At 46.6% G+C, this 24,595-nt stretch overlaps 2 protein-coding genes across 5 annotated transcripts in view; one reads left to right on the top strand and one right to left on the bottom strand.

The window, feature by feature from the left end:
* The window catches only part of TOM1L2 (target of myb1 like 2 membrane trafficking protein), a 56,332-nt gene extending 48,513 nt beyond the window's left edge, over window positions 1-7,819 (bottom strand). For all 4 annotated transcript variants that reach the window (XM_063171645.1, XM_063171646.1, XM_063171648.1 and 1 more), the window contains exon 1: window positions 7,700-7,819. In XM_063171645.1, the coding sequence (XP_063027715.1) occupies window positions 7,700-7,751 (52 nt within the window). In that variant the 5' untranslated portion in view covers window positions 7,752-7,819. The remainder of the gene's footprint in view (window positions 1-7,699) is intronic.
* Window positions 7,820-8,190: 371 nt separating this feature from the next.
* Window positions 8,191-24,167, top strand: DRC3 (dynein regulatory complex subunit 3). Its single transcript, XM_063171408.1, has 13 exons — window positions 8,191-8,252; window positions 9,310-9,483; window positions 11,400-11,516; window positions 12,810-12,976; window positions 13,557-13,703; window positions 14,894-15,013; window positions 16,092-16,204; window positions 17,500-17,674; window positions 20,066-20,197; window positions 21,343-21,413; window positions 22,205-22,328; window positions 23,656-23,787; window positions 23,900-24,167. Exons 2-13 carry the CDS (start codon window positions 9,327-9,329, stop codon window positions 24,008-24,010), a joined length of 1,566 nt encoding a protein of 521 aa, XP_063027478.1. The 5' UTR covers window positions 8,191-8,252; window positions 9,310-9,326; the 3' UTR covers window positions 24,011-24,167.
* Window positions 24,168-24,595: the final 428 nt, after the last annotated feature.

The following is a 24,595-nucleotide window of genomic DNA, read 5'->3' as shown; positions in this document are numbered from 1 at the left end:
CTGTTAACTGATCAGAGAGCTTTTTGGTGAAAACTGAGGAGTTAAGGTCCTCAGCAACTTATGTAAAAGAGGGGAAAGTGTTGAGTCCAACAGATTGCAGTCAACAAGGTTTTGGAGGAAAAGCTACTGGATCATCTCAGTCAAAACCTTAGGCAGGACTTCCTGGACAAAACTTCTCCATTATTTACTAATTAAAGCCCTGCAGATGTTCTTAAAAAACTTATCTCTACTTCAGTAAGTATTTGGTCACCAAACTGAAGTAAAATGCTTCTATTTAATACACAGATGTATTTATTAGTCTCAGAAGACAAAGCTATGAAATATCTCTCACCTGTAGGCTCAGAATGTCATAAAACTTTCCAAAATTTGCTGGCAAAGCTGCTGAAGCTTGCAATTTATTTAATATGCTCAAGGTAGCCTTTTGTGTTTATGGGCAAAGAAAGGCAAGGTAAAATAAATGCAGAAAGCTGTAATTGAGACAAAATAAAAGTTTAAAAAAAAAGGTCAGGAAATACCAGATTTTAAAAGGGACTTTCTGCATTTATTAAGGTAGGCAAAAAATGGGAAAATTTTTTTGTTATTTGGGTCAAATAGGAAACCAGACATATTTCTTGCAGTAAAAAAAATAAAGAGGATGCAACATGTTCAAGTTAACATCTTCAACATTCCTGACCACATTTGGGATGCAATGAAGTCTTTCCTGCCTGAAGAACACAAAACCAATGCTCTGAAAAATTCTTGGTATTCAAACACAGTTTGAACAGCTTACAACACAAATCTGGGCCTTCACTTTGTGTATGTCTTCTTTGATCTGAATCTGAAAAAATAATTTCTTCCCAAACTAATTTAACCCAGAAGGTTTCTGAGGCCCAGCTGGGGAACAGGCTGCCTGACTCTCAAGGAATAAGCAGGCTACAAGGTAAACAACTTTTTCAACAGGTTTCTTCTGAGTATCTCCTCATTCCTGAGTCTCCTGATGCTCCCTGAGACCACACTGAGCTGCCAAATGCTGTGAACCAAGAGATACAGGAGCATGGGTAAATAGTCCATACACAGCCCTGCCAGGAATTGCTCAAACACAGACAGGGCATGGATTTTTTTCATCCTTAATCCTTGATTTTGAAATTAGTTACTGCACTGTAGAGCCCACCTTATAATCCTGGCAGGTAGGGAACAATTGTGGAGTGTATATTTAAATTTAAAGGCAACGCTGCCAGTAATGGACTGGCTGGATTTATTTGCATCTCCCCTTCCCAAGCAGTGGGAAATGTTACCTACAGCTGGAAGATCTGACTCCCTGGGTTGGATAAAAACATGAAAGGAGCTGCTCCTAAGGGAAGAGAGACCCAGCTCTAGCAAAGCTTTCAGACCAGTATCTTTTGTGCTGAAGAATCATCATTTTTCAAAGAGCCTTTTGCCGCTGGCAGTAACTGAAATGATGGGGCAGAACCACCAACAGAATACACAAATACAGAAGATAAGCCTTATCTATCCTTGGGAGGATTTTTATGCTCAGCAACAAGTTTCTTTTAAATAGAAAACTAGGAATTCCATAGGCAGATGTAAATGAGAAGAAGGAAAACTGGTTCTGGATGATCTGTGCTGTGTTTCACAGGCTTTTTGGGTCATTTCCTCACTTCTCAGGGCTCCCAAAATGTCCTTTCTCCCTGTGCTCTTCAAACATTGATGCTCTTATCACCTACCCATTGTACAGATTTTAAACCCAACAAAGAAGAGGAAATTACTTTTTGCCAAGCAGGAAACTCCAGATGAGGCAGGAGGTTGCCAGGCCAGCCCTGCAGGTATCAGGCAGCCCCTTCCCATGGAAGGACCATCTCACCAAAACTTCTGCAAGAGCTGCTGTTGTCTCTCCACTGATCACTGACACTGAGAATACCACAAATGCCTTCAACACCTTCAAAAATTGTTCATTAAAAACTCAGCACAGTTTATGAAATCACAGGAAGGTCTGCCTACCTTAAAGCTGTTCCTCACTAAGGAAAACACAGAGTATTTTTATGGGGGAAAATTGTTTTGGGTGGAATATTACATCAGCTGGAAGGGTTTGTGGGGATTTTCTGTGGGTTTTAGGCAAGCATATTTTAAATATGCAGTTTAAAAAATCTGCTGAGTTCATGAAGAGAGCAGTACCAAACTGGGAACAAGCTGTCCTCACTCTCATATATAGATGGCTATTAGAAGCATATGGAATATACATTTAAGTGTACCAGGCTGAAAGAGATAAAACAGCATTACTCAAAAATACATGTTATAATACCTTCATGAACTACAATCTGCTTTTGTGCCTATAAAATAAATCCAGTCTTAGTAACCCAGTATTAAATGGCATTATACTAATTAGCCAGCCTCACACGTGTATGTAGTTTCTCCAAGTTGCCAGACTCATGACTCAGTATTTATTTGCTCCTTTAAAGAGCAAAGATATCCACTTTCCTATTTCATGGAGATTTTCCTTACAACATAATCCATTGTCATGAAGTGAAAGCAGATCCAAATAATCTTATAAAACTAAAAGCACTTTATCAGGCTCTTTTTGCATGACAAGCACAATTCTGAATGAGCAGTGAGGGGCTGGATTTCTAAAAACTGACCAGGAGTGCCTAGAAAAGTGCTTCAGCTCTGAGGAGAGAACTTCTTGTGCCCTTTTCACTGCAGGCAAAGGCAAAATTCATCTTTTTGATACAGCAAGAAAGTTACTGCCACCTTGTATGGAGAAAAGCCTCCCTTAGAATAAGGGACAATGGTTGTGGATAAATGCAAAGGAATTTTTATTTCATTATAAGGCAATGAATGATGAGGGAGAAGATTCAGAGCCCAACAGCACACTGCAAAAATGATATTTTATGTGGACCACATCCTAGGAGTGTAGTGTACACCTTAAATACTGATTTCTACCATTGGGGAAAGGCTTATCTATTAAAAAAATATTTCACAGCACAGCAAAGTAGTAAGTTTACTCTGAAGTGAACTTAGGGAAATTGTGGACAAGAAAGCCTGGATTAATGCCTCCCACAGGACTACCAAGGGCTGCTGGCTCTAATGCATTTCTCTGCTCCTACATGTAGTCATCAACTCATTTATTTAGGAACTATTTTTATTCTAAAAAAAATCATAAAAATCTTAGAGATATAAGAAACCTGAAGAAAAGGCTCAAGTGCTTCTTATAGAAGGGAAAATAAAGGGTGTTTTAAACCCCTTGAAGCACTTTCCCATTAAAAAGGAAAAAAATAAAAGAAAAAAAAAAGGGAAGGGGGGAACAAAACAGCAGCTCTGAAAACAGCCTGTATCCACCATATATATTACCAATTTAACAGCCTTGAATGGAAACTGCAAGTGCTTTGATAAAAATCAATTGAAAAGCTGTCTGCCCCACTGTTGCTTCAATAAAGTGCCTCTGTATCTTTTGCTGAAACCTTGTTTTTGTAGCCTCCTTAAATCACCACACTGTTTCTCCTCCAAAAACACACTCCAAGCGCCCAGACCAGCACTGTGCATTGAAACTTCCCTTCTGCAGCAGGGATCAGGGTGCAAACCAGCACTCCCAGCACACAGGACAGCTTCATTTCTACATTGTTAAACGCAGAAATTATTCTTCATTTCTTCATTGTTAAAAATTAACTTTCAAGTCTCGCTGCTCCTCATTCAGGTGCTGAACTTCACTCCCCGAGGCCTCTGGCTCTGGCTCAGGCAGATCTGGGGCAGCAGTGAGGAGAGCTGAGCTCAGCAGCACACACAGCCCTGACCAGAGCCTGACCAAAAGTGACCCTGTCCAGCACCCTGTGAGGAGCCATTTCACACCTCAGTGCCCCAGCTCAGCCCCCTGCACCTGCAGGAGGGGGCAGCAGCAGGGTTTGCTTTGGATTCAAACAAAGAAGCACTTTCCTGAAGCCTTTGAAACGTCTCCAGAGTAAAACAAACAAAAAAACCTAAACCAGGCCTCCCTGTGTCCTCCCATGTAAGCCTTATGGCCACTATCAAATAAGCAGAATGGCCAAAAAAGAGGCACCAGCACTTCACATTCTCGTAATTCAATCAGCTTTAATCATCAAAGATGTTTTCACTAACCTGCAGCAAGGGCATTTGTTCTAATAACCTTGAATAGAGTGGTGACACTTTAAAGATGGCTCCACTGAACAAAGAAAGATAAAAAAGCAATTTATGGCAGGATGGTGAATCTCAAGGCAAATTCCCACTACTGTAAATTGCAGCTTTTTCTCCAGGCCAATCCCTCTCCACACAGCAAGGACTCTGTCAGAGCTGCTTTGCTGCACATCCTCCTGCTCTTCTGCTCCTCACTGGTCAGGATATTCCTCAAGATGGTATTTGCAGTGGTGATTGGAAAAAATAAACAGTTCAGTCACAAGAACTGGGCCAGCACCCAGTGGCACAAAGGACCCTGTCAACCTCGATGTGCTTGGCAGCCTATGAAACCCATGGCACCCAATTCCAGCCTCTAGACTCTCACCAGCCTTCACAAAAACCTCCTGAAAAACACCTCACAAAACCTTTGGGAAGTGCTGGATTCTGCTGCAAAATCCTGGGTGAGATTTTTGGTGTATATGTCAAATGATGCCATAAGCTCCCTTCACAGCAACCTCCAGATAAAAAGAAATATGGAACAAAAATGGGGTTTTTTTTGAGTTCAGGAATCTCTCAGGTACAGCTGCCTGCCTTCCACACAGCCCCACCAAAACCCAACCACTCTTCTCAGGAGAAGACTTTGCTGGAGACACAAGGACAGCTGAGTGTCCACAAGTCCATCAAAGCATTATAGCAAAATCAGGTGAGGTTTGTAATTAGCAGCCATGGTGGTGGCTTGTATTGTTTCTGCTACGTCACCACTGGGAATTGAATAGAGGGTTCCATAAAATCAGTCCAAAAATCAGGTAGGTTTCAGCCATGAGGAACCTGGCTGCCATTTGAACTGGCACTTCAGATGCAGGAGACTCTATCCATCTCCATTACAAATCCTCTGAGCTCATCCCAGCATTACTTTCCCACATTAAGCAAAAGAGTTCACATAAAAAGCCTGCCTAGCTTCAGACATTATCCAGATAAAGAGGAGAAAAGAGAAAATCCCTTGTATTACCTCTCTCAGCTCTCTCCAAACCTTTTCTGACATCTTTGTTCTTTCAGACCTGGCATTTATCTGCAGATATTATAGAGCCCTAATTAAATCTTCTCCTGAACCTCTGCTACTGCCTGGCAGAGAACACACATTCTTGGTGTGCTGATGGACCTACAGGATTTTCTGCACTCCTCCCTTATGGTGAGTGTTAGGCCTTGCTTGGAAACATCACAACTGTGTACAACACAATATGTTTCAACAGAAATACAGAATTATTCCAATTCTTTCAAAGAATGAAGAGAAGCATAAGTGAAAATTATATTCCACAAGCTCATTGGAAAAACAAACTGTGGAAGCACTGGGCAAATAGCAGTGTCTGAGAACAAGGCATGCTTTTGTTTTACTGCTGTCTCAGAAAGGGATAACTGGCAGCGACAGGAGAAGCAGAAAAATTTGTCTTCCAAAATAAAATCTGCAGTTATCTCTTCCCCCTGGGAGCAAAGGAAAACATTCTGAAAGTGCAGCTGAATTTTGCATTAAGGGAAGCTGCACACCTCACCTTATCTGATGGAAGCAGCTCAGTGTTCAAAGCCTCCGAGCTGGCAGCGAGCGAGGGGATGTGAGAGCTGTGAAAACCTCCAGCTCTGGGCTCCAACAGGCAGAAGGCTAAAAAAGCAGGTTTTACCCTCCCTCCCTGCCCCCCAACAATTCTTCAGCTCCTTCAAACTGATGCTAAGAGAAGCTGCCAATGAAGAGGAGAAATTGGTGCCTTCCCTCCCCAGGCTGAGGCCTGGCCCAGCTGTCCTGGGTGCTCCAAACACAACAAAGCCTCTAAAATCACCTTTCTCTTTCTCTGTTCTCCTTATTCTCCTCTGATCCCCAGCACTGCTCTCCCTCAGCAGAAGAAGCAAACAGCCCAGATGGCAGAGGATAAACAGCAAGTTCTACATATGCTCCACATAGGCTGAAAAGAGAGCCCAGCACAGCGTGAGACTCACCCAGGCAAGGGCCCCTCACCTCAGCCAGGGCTGGCCCTGCACGTGGGCATGAGGAAAGGACCAGAAAAGAGGTTTGAGGCCACCAGCTGATACTCTGCAAAGTTTTCTCCACTGTGGTTTTCAAAGACTTCCATCATTCCATGAATCAATGGAGAACTGCTCTAGATTAGACTATGCACAGAAGCACAGAATGGTTTGGGTGGGAAAGGACAGTAAAGATCATCTCATTCCACCCTGCCATGGCAGGGACACCTTCCCCTCTCCCAGGCTGCTCCAAGCCCTGTCCAACCTGGCCTGGGACAGTCCCAGGCACGGGGCAGCCACAGCTGCTCTGGGAAACTGTGCCAGGGCCTCCCCACCCTCACAGGGAAGGATTTCTTCCCAATATTCCATCTAACCCCACTCTCTTGTCAGTTTGAGCCATTCTCCCTTGTCCTGTCACTCCAGACCTTTTCTCCATCTTTCCTGCAGGTTCCCTTCAGATTTGGGAAGGCCACAAGGAGGTCACCCCAAGGCTTCTCTTTCCAGGCTGAACAATCCCAATTCTCCCAGCCCTCCCTGGCAGGAGCCATGCTCAGCTGAGCATCACCTTGGCTTTGGGACTGCCTGCCCTCCTGCACTGCAGGAACCTGAGCCAGCCTGCTCCTTCCCACTGCAATGTCACACATCTTAAATTTCTTCAGGGCCCAACAGAGGAAAGCAGGAGGCACGGAGAGCCCACCCAGCTGAGGTGAGAACTCAGAGTCACCAAACTCTGCACGAGTGATGCTCAAGCTTTCTCCTTCCTCTTCTTCGCCCCAGCCATGGCAACCCAGACCAAAACACGGGTAGCCAGGAAAGAACACATCTGTGGGAGGGAGGGAGCAGCCACAGCAGCCCAGGGAGGCCTTGGCTGGCCAGGCAGTGAAAGCTGGCTCAGAATAACCATTACCAGAACCACAACTCAGCCTCCAGGCTGGAAAACGAGCACTCATTTGTGTCTCCAGACCACATCAGCCCCCTGCCCACTCAGAGGCACAGGGAGGGTTCAGTACTTCGGGAAAGAGTGGCTCAATGACTGGGTGGTCCATCAACTTCAGGAAAAGGAGATGAGGGATGCAACAGCTTTCCTGCATCCATCTGGACGTGGAGTCACTCTGTTCTCATGGACAGCAGCCTGGTCCCCAGAGTTTCTCTGCCCTCTGATCTCTCCACGCCCCCCATTAACCCCAGAGCTCTGCACTGAGGCCTCCAGCCCTGCCCAGACGCCTTCCAGCCCCTCCAAGCCCCTGGCAGCCCTGGAATCCCTGTTCCCCAGAGACCCCCCCACACCTGCAGAGCCCCCAGAGCTCCCCCACCACCCCCAGCCCCACCATCAGCCCGCACTGATCCCCACAACCCCCCAACACCTCCCCTAAGCCCCAGAGCCCCTCACCGAGCCCGGATCTCCCCCATGGGCTCTCACAGACTCTGCCCCCACCGCTCCCACAGCCCCTCACAGACCCCCAGGGCCGCCCCAGCCCCTCAGCGACCCCCAGAGCGCCCCGCTGCCTCCAGCCCCGCCCGCCGGCCGCGGCCCCCGCGGTGTCCCCGGGCTCCCCCGGGCCCCTCCGCGCTCCCCAGGCCGCCGTACCGAGGCTCTGCCCCACCGGGGTGCTGAACGGGTTCCCCAGCAGAAACTCCATCTTGGGATGACAACAAACAGCGGCCCAGCGCCCAACCCTCCCGCACCTCGCCCTGACGGACAGCGGCACACACCAACCACAGCGCGCTCTGGCAGCTGAGTCCCGCCTCCCTGAGTTCAATTGGACAGCTGCAGGACGCGCGGCAAAACCATTGGTTAAAGAGCGTGTCCATCACTGTCAAGAGAGGGGCCCGCCCCGGGGTAGTCCCGCCTCTTTTCCCGCCCTCCCTTTGATGGACAGCGGGGACAATGAGACTGCCATTCCCTATTGGGCAAAGCCCGAAACTATCTGCAACATTATTGGGCAAAGTGAATGTCAATCATCCGAGCCCTCTCCGCCCCGAGGGCACGGTCCCGGCGCTGATTGGCTGACACGGATTTCTCGCGCTCTGATTGGTAGCTGGCCTCCCCACCCCCTCCACGCCCATTGGCGGCTGAGCCGGTCACGTGCCTCCCTTAGCAACACACCTGGGCTTTCTTAGCGACGGGCGCTGAGGCGCGGGTGGGAACCGGGAAAGGGAACCGGGAAAGGGAATGGGACCGGGAACGGGAACCGGGAAGGGGAAGGGGAAGGGGAAGGGGAAGGGGAAGGGGAACGGGAAGGGGAACGGGAACGGGAACGGGAACGGGAACGGGAACGGGAACGGGAACGGGAACGGGAGCCGACCCAGACCCCCGGGAACCTGCAGTGAGAGGCCTGTGGGGCCAGGATCGGGGCCTCGGTGGGTCCTGGGTGCGGGAGGCGGCGGCTCCTTCCCATTCACCGGGCAGGGGCGGCTGGAACCGGCATTGACCGAAGAAACTCTGGACAAGTGACATCCCTGGAGTGTCCAGGGCCAGGTTGGATGGGGCTTGGAGCAACCTGGGACAGTGGAAGGTGTCCATGGCAGGGGTGGAACAAAATGAGCTTTAAGGTCCCTCCCAACCCAAATAATAATGTGATTGTACAAGAAAGAGAGAGAGGAAGGCCAAGGATGGATAAACCCAGATCCTGCTGCTCTTCAGTGTGTGCTGCACACAGCCACAGAGAGGTTTGGTTTGTTAATGAAACGCCAGAATGAGAATAGAACTCTCCCAACTCTGGCATTTATCATCGCTGTCCTATGCACAAATAAATCAGGACTTACTCTGTAATTACAAACATCTTACACAAGCAAAAGTTTGGAGATTCGAGTCCTTCACAGCGATTCATTAACCCTGCACAGTATGAAAAAGACAAATAGTCTCATTGCCTCCAGGGCAAGATTAGGGATATTTAAATTTCCATGAAAATTTTCTTCACTGAAAGGGTTGTCAAGCCTTGACAAGGGAAGTTGTGGATTCCCCATCCCTGGAAGTGTCCAAGGCCAGGCTGGATGGAGCTTGGAGCACCCTGGGACAGTGGAAATTGTCCCTGTCCATGGCAGGGGTGGAATGAGATGAGCTTTAAGGTTCCTTCCCACCCAAACTATTCTGGGATTCTGTGATTCTATGACTACTGGAAAGTGATTTAATTTATTTTCATTTTTATAATCATTGCCAGGCAGAGATTTAATTTATTTTCTTTTCTATCCTTTAAGGCTGATTCTGTCTCACAATGACTCAGTTTTTCAATAATATTGAGCCAAATGTTATTGATGATGAAATCCTTCAGAAAGCCATTGAGGAGAAGTGTCCAGAGGACCTTGGAGATATTGCCAGAAAGGAAAGTATTAACGTTAACGTTGTGACAGAGATACAAATTAGTTTTAAAAGTGAGTATCAGAATATTTACATATTTTTCCTCTTCTTTTCATAGAAGTGGGTAACTGGCAATTAAGCCACCATTATTAGCTGGGATTTATTATGTGAAAATTAACATCTGGACTTGGACTTTTGCTCATACCTGTACAAAGCAGCTTCATCAGAGGAGTTTTTGCTGATAGGTGACTTCAGAGCTGCTTCACTTCCCACTCTCACTGTCACTGCTGCTCTCATTTAACATTTATATTGTGGTGACACCTACAGGCCACAGCCCTGTTGGGCCCCTCAGTTCGTGGCCAAACCCAGCCCTGGGCAGGCTCTGCCGTGGCTGGTGGTTGTGTGGGAGCTGTTTGGGAGATTTTGGTGCTTACAGTCCGACCTGATGGCATTCTCTGCTCATCCACACCGTTTACCATGGCTTGCCTCTTACTGTCAAACCTGTCGTAAACTTGCACTCAAAAAAATGGAAAGGAAGAATATTTGGCTAAATATTTGAGTATTTGAGGGAGGGGGGTAAGTTCAGTTGATTATTCTTTGTGTGCTCCAGTAAAATAATGTGTGTATGAGTTGATTTTCTTAGAAAATACTGATCCTGCACAGATTTGTTTGCAAATCCAAAATCCAGAAGTGTGTGAATATTTTGTGCATGCAATCCCTTGGTTTATGGTGCCCTCACTAAATTAGGACAGCAGGACAGCAGATGAAATCAATTTCAGTTGATTATTCTTTGTATGCTCCAGTAAAATGTGTGTATGAGTTGATTTTCTTAGAAAAGGTTCCCTTGACCTGATCCTGCATGGATTTGTTTGCAAATTCAGAATTGTGTGAATATTTTGTGCATGCAATTCCTTGGTTTATGGTGCCCTCACTAAATAAGGACAGCAGATGAAACCTTCTGGGAAGGCATTGCAGGGGAAAGAGGAATGGGAGTGAGAATATTCTGTATTTCCTGTCACCTTGGTCCTGATCCTTTGCTGTGGTGGCCAACAGCCTGCCCTTGTGATTCTGTTTTTGGAGGAAACTAAATGCAGGGGTATTGATTAGCTCTGGACTGCAGCCTTCACAGAAAGAGAAGAATCCAACTGCTCTGCTGTGCTGAGGATCCCAGGAGCAGGAGAATCATGTCCAGCAGCAGGAGCTGGGCACGGCTGGATTGCAGATGCAGGGAAAAGCTGAGGCTCATCCCAAACCTCTGCTTGCAACTGGAGAGGAGGATGAAGGTCAGGGCGTGCTGGCAGTGGGTTCAGGAGGGCTCTGGAGAGCAGGACCACACTCAGCATCCCCTGCACGCCTCGTTGGCCCCATTGATGAGCAGTGTGTGCTGAGCAGGACACTGGGGGTAACTGGGCTGTTCCACTGCAATCCCATCCAGCCAGGGCACCTCTGAGCTCTCCAGGGCACTCATCACACACTGCAAATCCTCCTGCAGGCAAGACTGGACGTGTTTTCCTTGTGCAAGGCAGTGTGGCTGCTAAACAAAGCTGGAAAGCAATTTTCTTTTCTGTCACAGACATCTTTTATGAAAAATCCTTTCTTAGGTTTTTTTCCTCCTGAAAAGCTGAGAGGCCTCAGGGACAAAATGTAAACAATGGTTATCTGCTGCTGTGGAATGCAACAGGTGGATCTGTGATTGGTCTCGTGTGGATGTTTGGATTTAGTGACCAGTCACAGCAGAGCTGGCTCTCTCTCTCTGTCTGAGCCAGCTGCCTTTGTTATCATTCTTTTCTATTCTATTCTTAGTTTAGCCTTCTGAGATGAAGCCTTTCCTTCTATTCTTTAGTACAGTGTAATGTAATATATATATCATAAAATAATAAATCAAGCCTTCTGAAATATGGAGTCAAATCCTCGTCTCTTCCCTCATCCAAAGACCCCTGTGAACACCATCACACTTTTCTTTTTTTTTCTTTTTTTCCTGTGGCTTTAGACATCCTGCAGATTGCTAATCTGTGGCCATTAGAGAATCTGACTAAGCTGCAGCTGGACAACAACGTGATTGAGAAGATAGAAGGTCTGGAGAGTCTGGTTCACCTTGTCTGGCTTGGTGAGATACAGGCAGGGGAGGGTGGATGCCTGTGCAGGTGCAAAGCAATCTGAGATAAAGCAGCATGTCACCTTCTCAACAGCACTGATAGGAGCTTTCCCTGGGAAGGCTGTCAGCTGTCTGTGTGTCTCCTCATTTGACTGTCAAATGTCAAAATGCCTGACTATCAGAGCTGCAAAACAATCCTTCAAATGTTTAAAAACTGCGTTCAATACATTTGGTGTGGCAGGAACAGGAAGCTGAGGTTTCAATGTTGTTTCCAAGGTTTCTATTGTGTTTAGGGGTGACTTTCAGGAATATTTATGGAAACTCCTCTGTGATTTAGAAGCCTGAATTCTGTTTTCAAAGCTGCTGCAGGCATTCCAAATCCTACAACCCTTAAGGGCTGGGTGTCAATGCTGTCCCAAGGAGTGCCCATCCTTGTGGCCTGGTGTGACTGCTTGCAGCTACACAGATGCACAGCTGAGAGCATTCCCTGGAACTGCAGCCACATTGCTGGCTGGAATTCTAAATATATCCTCAGCATGCAGAGCTGGAGCTCATAATCACATTGTGAAATGTCTAATGGGCTCTTCCACCCCGTTGTCTGCACAGTTCTGCTCCAGAGATGACTGAGGCACTTGTGAATCACCAAGTGATCAGTGTGAGCACAGTGTTTTGAGGCACACTCTCATATTTTGTTTGCCCAAAGGCTGCAGTGGCTCAGCTGCTGCTGTACAAGTGTCTCAGCCACCCAAGAGACCTCATAAACTGGTTTTGGGCTCTTGGCTCGCTCAGTACTAATCCTCAGGCAAATCCTGCCCTTAGTCATGGTGAGTGTGGGTGTTAGGAGAGATGTTCTGGCAGGGGAGGAGGACATTGCAATAAGTGAAACAGCTGAAGTGAGCCTTGCACAACTCCACTGACATGGAGCTGCCTTGTCTTGGTGCTCTGGGAGTGACCACAACTGTGGCAAGAAACAAGAGAGTGCCAGATTTATCACAGAAATTCCCCTCTAAGGGCATCTCTCCACCTCTTGTTTTGTGTTTCCTCATGAGGCAGAAGTCCCTTTCAGGCTGTGTATGTGGACTCTGCATGGACTAATTTCAGCTTTTCCTCTCATTTGAAAGCTGCACAGACAATTGCAAGGAGGAGATGGGAATAAAGGACCATTTAATGCTGAGCTTTTCCTGTGAGGCCTGGACCACCCCTGAGAAAAATCTGTACATAAACTCCTGCACCCAGAACTAAAGAGCAGAATCAGGGTGCTCTGCAAGAAATAATTTAATGTTTGATTTATAAATTCTTCCCCAGACCTGTCCTTCAACAATATTGAAGTAATTGAGGGCCTGGATACTCTTGTCAAACTGCAGGACCTCAGTCTCTACAGTAACAGAATATCTACAATTGAGCACATGGACACACTGCAAGAGCTGCAGATTTTCTCCATAGGGAACAATAACCTGACCGTGCTGGAAAATGTGAGTGTTCCCTGGCTTTGCAAATATTCCCTGCTGAAGGATCAGATATTCTAAAGCTGCCATTTGCCATTGTGTCCAAGCCCCTCCTTAGGTGATAAAATTCTCTTTAGGATTTCTAAGCAGTCTGAGCTATGGGTTTGGTCCTCTGGTGTTAAGTGCTTACTGCAGCCATTTTTCTTTTAGATTATTGACTCGTGGGGGCCCAGGTCTGTGACTGCTCTCAGCCATGGCAAAATTCCTATTGGCTCCCATGAAAGCTAGAAAAGGAATAAGTGGCTACATAAGAGAAAAGGGGGGAGGCTAGGATTTATTTGGGGTTCTTTTGAGGGCATCTTACCAATTTAAGATCTGTGATTTGTGCACCCCATCTGCCTTCTCTCTCCACCAATTGTCTAGATATTACCAATGTGAATTTAAGTATTTCCTTTCCCAAAACCATTAGAAACTCATAATTGACTGTCATGTGAATTTGGCAGCAGAGCAGAATGCATATTGCAGCTCAACTGTAATAAAAGCAATAAATTCCAAGGCTGTGCTTCCCCAGCCCTGGGAAACACAGAGCTCTTTCCCTTTGGCACAGGTTATCTACCTCAGGAGGTTAAAAAGCTTGCAGACACTGAACCTCAGTGGGAACCCTTTCTGCAGTGAGGAGCACTACAGGCTCTTTGTTGTTGCTCACCTTCCCAGCCTGGTGTACTTGGACTTCAAGCTGGTGAGAAAGTCCACGGTGAGATTTCTGCATTCCCTGCCTGGGAAATCAGACAGCAGCATCTTACAGAGCCTCTGCTTTGTTGGTGTGCCAGCAATATTCCAGCACTGGGGGCAGGTTCCCTGCAGAAATCAGGCTCACAGAAACACACAGTGTTTATTCTGCTTCCACATAACAGCTGTGAACCTGTAGGCCAAATTCTGTCAAATCTGACAGAGAGGTAGAGGTGTCAGAAGCATGATGTCTTCACAGATTCTGTGAAAATCAGCAGCTGTGTGTGGGAGAGGGGCCTGGTTCGTGTTGCCACAGAGAGGCTGCAGTGTGAGTGCAAGTCTTTCTCAGAGAATCTCAGAGGAAATCAGTCTGGAGAGCTGGATCCAGGGGGAAGGAGCCTTGGTGCTCCTGCTGCTCACACAGTGATTTGTTTCAGCAGCAACCTGACAATCCAGGCAAGCAGGTGCCTGGATGCACTTCCCACTTTTGATTTCTGAGAATAAGACACTTCATCCTCACCTGTGGAGCTGCTTTATCATCCCAGGACTCAAAGGAACAAAGATGGGATTTTTTGTTCAGGGTTTGTTTGGGGTTTTTTTTTTTTAGTAACCAAAGAACATGATTAATTGTAAATTTGCTTGGCACAGAGCAGGAGCTGTGCTTGGAATGTGCATTGCTCTTACCACAGGACTGGAAGGGTTTTCCAGGTCGTGGAGTGCAGTCCCTGCTCATCAGGGATGTCTGAGAATTGCACACTTAAATTTGTCAAGCTTCAGTTTCAAGCTAATGAGGTTCTTGCCCCTGGTACTACCTTGCCATCCACTCCTCCAAAGAATCTGCTCCTCCCTAGAAAATGAATTAACCTCGCTGACTGATCAAATTGGAGCTCAGATTCTAGAAGTCAAAATAGAACTTCCTGCTAAAAGAGAAAAAAAACCCCAAAAAACTCTAAAGATGAGAAAATGGAGAGAGAAAAGCTTCCTGGGACTGAATTATCTCAGATGCATTGAATGCAGAAACAGATAAATGTGCCAGCAAAAAATGGGATGAGGATTAGATTAAAAACTTCATAAGTAGTTTAATAAAAAGCCCATGAGGGAATGGAGAGGCAGATGCCACTCTGGTGCACGTTCTAGAAAGATCAGTTGCTTACACCCTGACTCACTGAGCAATGCAGGCTAATCCAATACAAATATTTTATTTATATTTCTCAGGCAAAAGCTGCAGCTTTAAAGTATCAACATCTCACTAAGCCATTGGAGGAAGAGGAGGCTCAGGTCCTGGCTCTGCAGGAGGTGGAAGATGCAAAGCAGAAAGAGCTGGAGCAACAGCAGGTGAGTTTTCTTTGGCTGGTTGTGTCCTGTCCCAGGAGAAAGAAGCACAAACACATATTGCCTTGTCTTTTCCCTGCTTGAAGATTTAATGAGAGGTTAAATTTGACTCTGCTAAAACCAAGGCTCAGATTAATCTCTGTGATCTCTGACTCTTATCTTTTGGGTAGAAACAGGAGCTGCTGTGGAGTACACATGATGTGGGGGAGCATAATTCTTTGGGCTGAACAATGAAACTACAGATAGAGAACCCTGCAAAGCTGAATAGTAAATCATACCCAGGGAGCTTATCAGCCTCACATGAGATTAGGAAATTACAGGTCTGAGGGAAATGTTAACATTTTCATGGTGAAGTGACTTTTTTTTTCTCCTTCCCACTAAGTCAAGCTTTTCATTAGTTTTATGGTTAAATTCTCCAGGAAATTTGGACATCACTGTAGTCGTGTGACCAGGCTGAAAGCAAGACCAGGTGGAATGGTGCTTTCAATTGTAGCCTGGCTCTGTGTTCCAGACTCTAGAAGATCAGAGTGGCTTACTTTAGTGTTTAGGGCCAGGGAGGATGCTGCAACTCTTCCCTTTGTACTTCCCCATAGTTCACCAAGTCCTTATCTGAAAGGCTAAATAGCCTTGCAGTCAGTGTTTGTATGTGGTGATGTCTTACACAGGCAAGGGGCACAGGTTGCCCAGAGAAGCTGTGGCTGCCCCATCCCTGAAGAGTTCCAGGCCAGCTTGGATGGGGTTTGGAGCAGCCTGGGAGAGTGGAAGGTGTCCCTGCCCATGGCAGGGGCTGTGACTGGATGATCTTTAATGTCCCTTCCAACCCAAACCATTTTATGACTCCGTGATCTGATGCAAGATTAAACAGTGTTTTCTACCCTTAGCTGTAACAGCAAAGCCCCTGGGATGGGTTTCACTCCAAGGTGCTTTTGTGGCTTGTTGGTGTTTCTGCTGTGTTCATGTAACCGTGTCTGCACCCAGTTCTGCTGCTGCTGCTGAGGCTCTTACAGGACAGACACATCCTGAGCGCTGCCAGCAGGCTGGCATCTCTATTTTACTTATTTTGCTCTGTTTCTCTTCAAAGGCAGCCTTTGTTGAGTACCTGAATGGGCCATTCCTGTTTGACAGTCTGCATGAAGAGGAAGGAGAAGCCACCAAACTGGTTTCCCTCCCTGGAGTGGAGGAGCTGCTGCAGGCATATCCTTGCTGGGTTTGGAATACCCACAGCTAACAGGTAATGCCTTGAGTTCAGAAGGAAGTGCATCCACAGGGACTCTTCATCTGCTGCTTTTGTCCAGAGCTGAAAGCTGCATTGATCTAAGATCTGAGACAGTCTGTGTTCAATTTTGGAACAGTACCAAGAGTTACACGGCAAGGCTGCAAGACCACTGACAGCTTTAAGGCATGATATCTTGTGAAATATGAGGGCTCCAAACAAATGGTTTATATTACTGACAAGCTGGCCATCCCAGCTTGAGACATCCCATTTGTAAAACCACTCATTTCTATCCCCAACAGGTCATGAGATCCCAGCTTTTTAAATTCTCACCGTTGTAATTACCATATTCCTTTTCCTTCCCTTGAATCAAACATGATTTCTGTAGCCTCCTTTCCTGACCCTTCAAGAATCAAGACTTTGTACTTTCTTTAAGTCTGGAATCCACTTAAAGTTTAAAATGAGCTGGAAGATAAATCTCTGTCTGTTAGATTGTAAGAGCACAGTTGCTAAAATCATGTTGAAATTGAAGTGGTAGGAGATAGGAACAGACTCATCAGAGTGATACAAGTCACATATCTCACAACCTGCCAGAACTGGCAAAGGGAACTTTCCAGGCCAGCACATTTTTCTGATCATTGCTCCTACACGGGGGAGCAGAAAGCAGACACTTTTTTTTTTCCCTTTTTTTCCTTTCTCATTCAGATTAATAGAGCATTGTCAAGGCCAGTAACTTGACCTTCCTTAAAATTGCATTACACTGTTGGGGAAAAATGCATCACAGCTTAACTACAATAGACTCCAGAAACAATTCCATTGCCAAGATAATAGCAGAAGAAAAATTGACGTTATTTTTGTGATGCTACCAAGTCAGTAGTTTATTCTGTGCTCTGGCTGTGGGCTTCAGAGCTGTATTTATTAACTACACAGGCACTGTATTCACACTTGGGAAGACAGATAGGGTTGTAGGCTTCCTTCTGCTGCTGTGTCAGAAGAGTCAGACAAGTGAATGTATTTTTTTCTCTTCCTCAAGGCCTTTTTCCCCCCTCAAGTTGCCATAGCTTTCTCCATACCCTTAAGGCAGCAAAACCCCATGCATAAAACGTGAATGGGTGACCCAGCCCTGCCCCAGACTGAATATTTGGCAGCTCCCAGCAAGAACCACAGAGTTTACATAGAAGTAGCTCGTAGCTCTTGTTGCTCAGATTTGCAGAGGCAGAAGGAACACAACGTGTTGCTCCACTGAACAAGCAAAAGACCTTGACTCTGCTGTCACATACAAGGAGGAGTTTGTCTCAGTTTGTGAGAGCCTGTATAACTATGGGCTGGAAGAGTATGAAAAACGAGAAGCTGAAGTCTCTAAATTCTACAAAAGACTCCATGAAATTCTGGCAGTCAACCAGGAAGAAAGCAAGAGAATAATCTCAGACTTTGAGACTCGGAACGAAACGGTAATGTTATACTTTGGTTTGTTTGATACATGATTTCTCTATAGCCTGTACCATTAAAGTCACCAATATTTAAGAAAATGGAGATGCTCAACCTTCCTTTTAGTTTAAATATTTTTATAAAGTTGATTTTTAAGATAATTAGATAGATAGATGTTTACTGCTACTCCCCTTCTTTTTGAAGCTCCAATAACTCTTCCTTCATTGAAACACCAGGAAGAAAAGGAAGGAAATTGCAGGGTATTCAGTTCATTTTCAAGTAATTTTCTGCTTCACTTCATTTTCTCAACAACAGCTCAAAGAACTATAACCAAAAAAAAAATTAGAGAAAGTTATTTTAATGCATTTCTAGTCCTTTAAAGCAGAAACTCTCTTTTCATTCTGCTCCACCACAGCCACCCATTGTGGCTGCTCAGGGCGTCGCTTCTAGCTGGATCCCTTTCTAACCATGTATAATAGATTGATCATGATTTTGTTTCCACAGGGAAAAAAAAAGCAAATAAGGGAGGGCTAAAGCCTGGTGGCACTGTCAGCTGAGAGAGCAAGGCCCTGACAAGTGACACCAGCAGAGTCACAAGCGCTGGCTCCCGCTGGAAACCAGGTCACTTTTATTGCAGTGCCTGTCACAGGCTGGCAGCTGCTGAGTCACTCTGCTCCCAGGGCCTTGAACCCTGCTGATTCATGCTGGAAATCTGCAGCCAGCAGCTTCAGGGGCTGGCAGCACCACCAGAGTCACGGAATGCAGGATGGGTTGGGTTGGAAGGGACCTTAAAGAGCATCTCACTCCAACCAAAAGTTTGGTTTGAATATTCAGTGAAGTTGTGCTTGAATTCTCACTGTATCTTCGATGAAAAAACCCTAAACCAGCAAAACAAACCCTGCAAAACAACAACAAAACCCAAAGATACACAGCTGAGGGCAGATTTTACCCCTTCACCTCTGTCTGACCCACAGGCTCAGCGATGGATTGGGCTGCAAGGGGTAACAAGGGAGAATGGCCTAAGCTAAAGGAGGAGTGGGTTAGATGGGATATCAGGAAGAAATTAGATTAAATATTAGGAAGAAATCTTTCTCTGTGTGGGTGGAAAGGCCCTGGCACAGATTCCCAGAGAAGCTGTGGCTGCTCCATCCCTGGAAGTGTCCAAGGCCAGGCTGGACAGGGCTTGGAGCCACCTGGAACAGTGGAAGGTGCCCCTACCCTGGATGATCTTGAAAGTCTTCCTCAACCCAAACCACTCTGGGATTCTGGGATTCTCTATAAACAGGACACAGGGTTCAGCTTGCCAGTTTTCATATAAATATTAGAGGAATTGGTATCAAAACTAACCACAGTGTTTTAACATCATTTCCCCACCATTTAAAATTGCTGGAGGAGTTCAAAAGGCACAGAGGCCCCAGCAGACTGCAGTCTGTGAGCTGTTCTTAGGGCTGTTTGTCTGTCTGTAATCCTTTCATGTAAACTTGGGTAACCTGTAAAATCACTGTGCTCTCTGAAGTTGGTTATGGAGGATTAAAGGCCTTGAACTTTGAAGTTATTGCTCCCAGAGGTGCAGCTTGAGTGGCTCTGGAGCCTTTTGAGCCTCCTAACTTGTTTACATTCGAAAAGAAGACACCTTGCTCTCCCCTTCTCCCTTTTAAACTGCAAAGTTTTGGGTAATCCACCCCATTTCCAGACACAAGCCTTGGCAGGGGTTTTTAACAGAATTCTTTATTTCACCCCATTCCATTCCCACTCAGGAGAAGTGGATTAGACATAATAAAACATATACATTTCCCTCCTTTTTTAGTTGATTGTTAACTGATTTTAAACAGACTTGAAAATAACACATTCAGCACAAGAGGATTTTTTTCCTTTTTTTTTTTTTTTTTTGATCCCAGCAAACATAAATCTTGCCTGATACAAAAGTGACATCAATACATAATTCTGAAGGGCAATAAATCCTTGCTGTAAGAGGAAGGCAGGCAATGATAGGTATTCCATATTCAGAATACTAAATCCTGACCATACTGGAAGTCAGTCAAGATTCTCCTTGGCAGGAAGTGGATCAGGATTTACACCTGCCTTTCTTTCTCCAAAACAATTGTTAATTTCTTCTTCACAGCCTGCAATGTCAATAATTAAATATTGTTCTTTTTTGCTGGAAATGAAGGGAAGCATAGAAGGAGCAAAGTCTTGTGCTGAGTGGAGCATGAGGAAGAGTTTTCCCAATGCCCCTGCAGTAGCAAAGCTCAGAACTGTTGACTACCCACTATGTAAATCTGGAGACTTCCCTGAATCATCACATTTCATTTCAGCTAATCAGCAGCAGGAACTTTTCTCACACGTGTAACAAGTTAATTAAATTGCAATGGAGTGCTGAACACAAACTATAATTCATGTATCTCTCTGTTCAGAGGCTGGATGAGCTCTATCAGGACGGGAGTGGTGAAATCGCTGACTCTAAACGAGCCCAGGGCAAGGAGGAGATCCAGCAGCTGTGGCATGCACTGATGCTCTTGGAAACTCTGGTATCCAACGACCTGGAGGTGAGATCCAAGCTCACACCTGTGGCACTCACAGCCAGAACCTTGTGGGGTCACCTCTCTGTCACTGCAGCCCTGTGTAGCAGTTTACTCACAAAGAGGGGGGCACAGGATTTCCACTCAGGAAAATGTTTCACCCCCATCTTTTCCTCTCTCTGTTCAAAGTTGATGGGAGTGAGATCAGGCCCTGGACATTGCTGCTTTCCAGCAGGTCTCTGTTCTGTACAGAGCAGAGCACAGCATGTCCATCACATCTCTCCAGGCTGATTTCCCACACTTCACAGGCAGGGAGGTTGTGCAATCACTTTCTAGGTCTGCACAAGCTGCTGCATAGCATGGGGTATGCATTTGGAATTCTAGAGGTGTCATTCTTTGAAGCTGATCTTTGCTATAAGATTACACACATTCCTGCTCAGCTTGCTGCATTTGCTTGCATAATAGCTGCCTCTTCCTCCCCAGACTTTTCCTCAAGAACTAGGGCAGGGCTGCTGATGAGCATCTTCATCGGAGGAAAAAACCCAAAATAATCTGTTTAAAAATGAGCAGGCAGGAGCTGTGGCCTGTGTGCAGCAGTTTAGTTTTGTGAGCATGGATGGCAGAAAGCAGCAGCTCAAAATGGATCCTCACTGCATCAGGATTTTGCCTTTTTAGTGTTTTCTGAGTTGGCCCTTACATATCTGATGGGATGAGCAGAAATATTTCCTCCCTGTGTGCCCTGCTGGATTTGCAGGATTCAAGCTACCAAGACATTTAAGTGCAGCACTTCGCAGATTCTCCATCAGCCATTTCTGAGAGGGGGAACAGGCAGCTGCAATTTTAATTTCTGAGGACTAAACCAAGAGCTGCAGTAAAGCCCAGGCAGGGGTTGTGCTTCTGACAAGAGGCTCTCCATGCAGCCAAGGACAAGGAGGCTGCAGCAAGGCAGGGGATGGGAATGAACCCTCTCCAGGCACTGCTTAGGTGACAAAGGCTCCCCTGGCTTACTCCAGACACACAAAATGCTCGAGGCAGTTCAGTTTCTGACTGTGCTAATCACAGCAGTGAGTCCAAATTACAGTAAGCTGTAGATTCCTCCTAGACTCCCTGACTCCCTGTTATGTTTGTGCAAGTTTTCATTGTGTTATTTCCTCTTTTTCCCCTTTGTTAAGGAACTGTTACAGGATTTTAAAAGAAGGCTTGATGTCATAGCATCAACATTCACTGAAAACATCCAAGGGATATATCCTTTTCACAGTAGGTTGGCCTGGACCTCCCAGTCATGCACCTACACCTCACCTCTAAATCCAAAAATGAGCCTCCAGTATAAAAACTTTATTTTTTATTTTAATCAATAGAAAATATCTTTTCCTAGCCTTGAAGAATGGTCATTTAAGGTGCCTATCTTCTTTATGTGGAGACTCTGGAGAGCACAGAAAGATCTAAATTCTTCTGTGCTGGAATTCTGTAGGATTTAGGCAGTTTCACCCTGTTGGGAATCTTCCTTTCTTCTCCATGCAGAGAAGACAAAACAGAGGGAAGATCTGGTTAGATTGTTGTCTAGGTACATTCCTGCCATAGTAAATGAAATATCTACAATTCTGGTTGAATACTCTTTAAATGGTGTTCATTTTTGTATTTTTGATGATGGCTGAAAAAAAGTTATATGAGAATACTGAAAAGCTTGAGTGTCAGGTCATGCTGCTTTAAATCTAGAAATCTGATGGCCTGGTGCAAATAACTGCAGTGCAGTCAGAGCTCAGCTGTCACCTGGAGGCCTCTTCCAATTTCCCTGGCAATCCCAGGTCCTCTCTCAGTCCTCTGTCATATTGGGCTGTAAAGATGAGACTCAGAGTGTGATTCAGAACTGAGAGTGTGTATCCTGATATCCTGACCCCACAGCAGCCTCTGGGAGCAGCCAGGCTCATTTCTGCAGGATCCCCTTGTGCAGGCACTCAGTCCCAGTTACAGGAGGTGATTTAATCCCCACAGATGAGTGGGGTGCTCAGCTTTTTCCTTAACCACATTCTGTACGTTTAACCAGTGCCGGGACCTGGAAAATCAACACTTTGAGAATGTGATGGAGATTGTCCAGGCCATCCTGAAGAAAATCGCCCTCTTTGAGCTTGAGGAGGATTTTCCAGAGGATCTTCGAACGGTGAGGGCACCAAAACAATTCATCACTGTGAGAGAGTAGGCAAGAAAACGAGGCTGTAGCCTCTTCTCTGAAGGGCCAGGATTTCCAGGAGGCCCAGTGCTGCCAGAGCCACACCTGAACCACAGCACAACCTCCTTCCTAGAGGGTCCAGCTGCTTGGCTGAACTGTGGTGCCTCTGAGCATCTCCACTGGGTAGGACAGGGATAGGTGCACTGCAGGTTTCCTTGGGCACTGCCAGAGCTGGTGGCAGCAGCCCAGGAGAGGTGCTGAGGAAATCTCTCTCCTGCCTCCAGCACAGCTCACTGCTCTGGCTGATTTCCAGGCACTCAGGCAGCATCTTTGCTGCACTCCCTCACAGCTGGTTTTGTTCAGACTCTCCCTGCTCCCTCAGCAGAATCCCAACACTGCTCTGAATTTCTTACACCAGGGCTCTGTTTGCCTCAGTGATTTCAAAATCCCTTCCTGGAGCTCCTGAGCCCACGAGCTGATCTGGAGGCAGGACACAGCACTTTAAATGGAGCCTTCCACTGAGCCCTCAGTCTTGCTGTGCAAACAAAGATCCCAGGAGCCTTTCCAAAAGCACCAACACCATTGCAGTGCTCCACTCAGCAACACTGCTGCCCTTTTTGCCTCCATAATTCCTTCATTTAGTGGCTAAATTACTTAAATTTGCATTAGCCGTGGTTTTGCTCTGTCCAGATTATCCCAGCCCCCTGTCACTGCAGGTAATCACGAGCTGACAGACACAAACCAGACCCCTGAGCCCCCAGGGAGCTGCTGCTTTATGGCCTGTGCAGATGGTGCTGGTTCTGCACCGCTGCCCTGCACCCATTTTGCTTCACTGCCATCCATTCCCATGGAGAAGGGAATTCATTTACCCAACAGCTGCACTTGGCTGCAGGAGGAGCCTCATTATGGGCTAGCGAAGCCACCCTCTATTTAGAGCCATGAGGGAAGTCACTGCTTCCATTAGAAGCAGGGACTCTCCAAAAATGAAGATTTACAGCCAGTGCCAGCAGTGCAGGAATCCCTTCCAAGTGTGATTTTCCATTTCCAGGCATGCTGGAGTATATTCAGCCTTTCTTCCACACCAGCTGCATGGCAGCACTGATCTCCCCATTCCAGCATGTGGGGCCAAGGCTGCTGCCTCTGTTTCCCCACCTGGGTTAGGGATAATGCCCAATTTCCAGGGTACAGCCCTGGGTTTATCCCAATGAGAAAGGAATTGCCCGGTTGAGACAGAGGGGGTTTCTCCCTGTGAGCACTGCTGTGCTGCTCATTCATTGTGTGCTCTCCCCTCCTCTCATCCTGTCACGTCACCTCCCAGCTCTTTGAGGACAAAGTCACCGTTGTGAACATCGCCAGCGTGTCCCACAGCATTCGCCTGCGCAAGATTGATAAGCGCGAGAGCGACATGCTCTCCAACACCTACCAGTGGCAGAAGTCAGTGAGAGAGAAGGTAAGAGACCCTCACACTCAGGGGGATGGGGCACTGTGAGGAGAGGCACTCCCAGGTCTTTGCTGGACCTTGAGCTGCCTGCAGATTCACTGCTCGGTTTCAATCTGTCCAGGCTTTCCAAAGGGAGAGCGACAGAAACCGCGCCTGCATCGAAAAGATCATTTGCTTCATGGACACCCTGCAGAAGGAGCTGGATAGCACAGTGGTGAAGCCCAAAGAATAGGGCTGGGGAGCTGCCTCACCTGGGGCACACAGGACAGCCCCCAGCAGGAACAGCTGCCTCTCCATGGCCAAGCTGCCTGGGACATTTCAGTCCAAATCCACATTTCTTCCATCCCACCATAAACTGCAAATAAAAGCTGCTTCTTGACTCTGGAAAAGCATCCAAAGCCCTGTCTCTTCCATCACACTGGCACAGAGCCCGTGCAGACAACTCAGAGCTGGTCACAAGGGGTTATGGATCAGCTGTGAGCTGATTGAACCAAATCATTGTAGCATATAATGCCTGAAAGCTTCGGTACCTGCGAGCTCAGTGGCAGGAACCTGTGAGCTGCTGGCACGAGGCAGCAGCTCAGGAGAGGAACACTCTCCATCAAACCACCCCCGAGATAACAGCAGGTTTCCAGCTCAGCAAGCACAAGGCTGGCGGGGGCTCCGCATGCCTGGGAGCCTCATCCTCTCAGCCCTTCTCGCAATCAGCTTTCTGCAGCGTGAGCAGAGCAGCCCCCAGCCAGCGGGAAGGGAAATCAATGGTTCCACAGGAGCGACAGCCGAGTGAGGAGTCATTAATTCCCCTCCTTGCTCGGTG

This window comes from Melospiza melodia, chromosome 18, assembly GCF_035770615.1.
Source record: "Melospiza melodia melodia isolate bMelMel2 chromosome 18, bMelMel2.pri, whole genome shotgun sequence".
In the NCBI taxonomy this organism is placed as follows: domain Eukaryota; kingdom Metazoa; phylum Chordata; class Aves; order Passeriformes; family Passerellidae; genus Melospiza; species Melospiza melodia.
The sequence above is the reverse complement of the archived record's forward strand: the minus strand, read 5'-3'. Positions and strand labels throughout refer to the sequence as shown.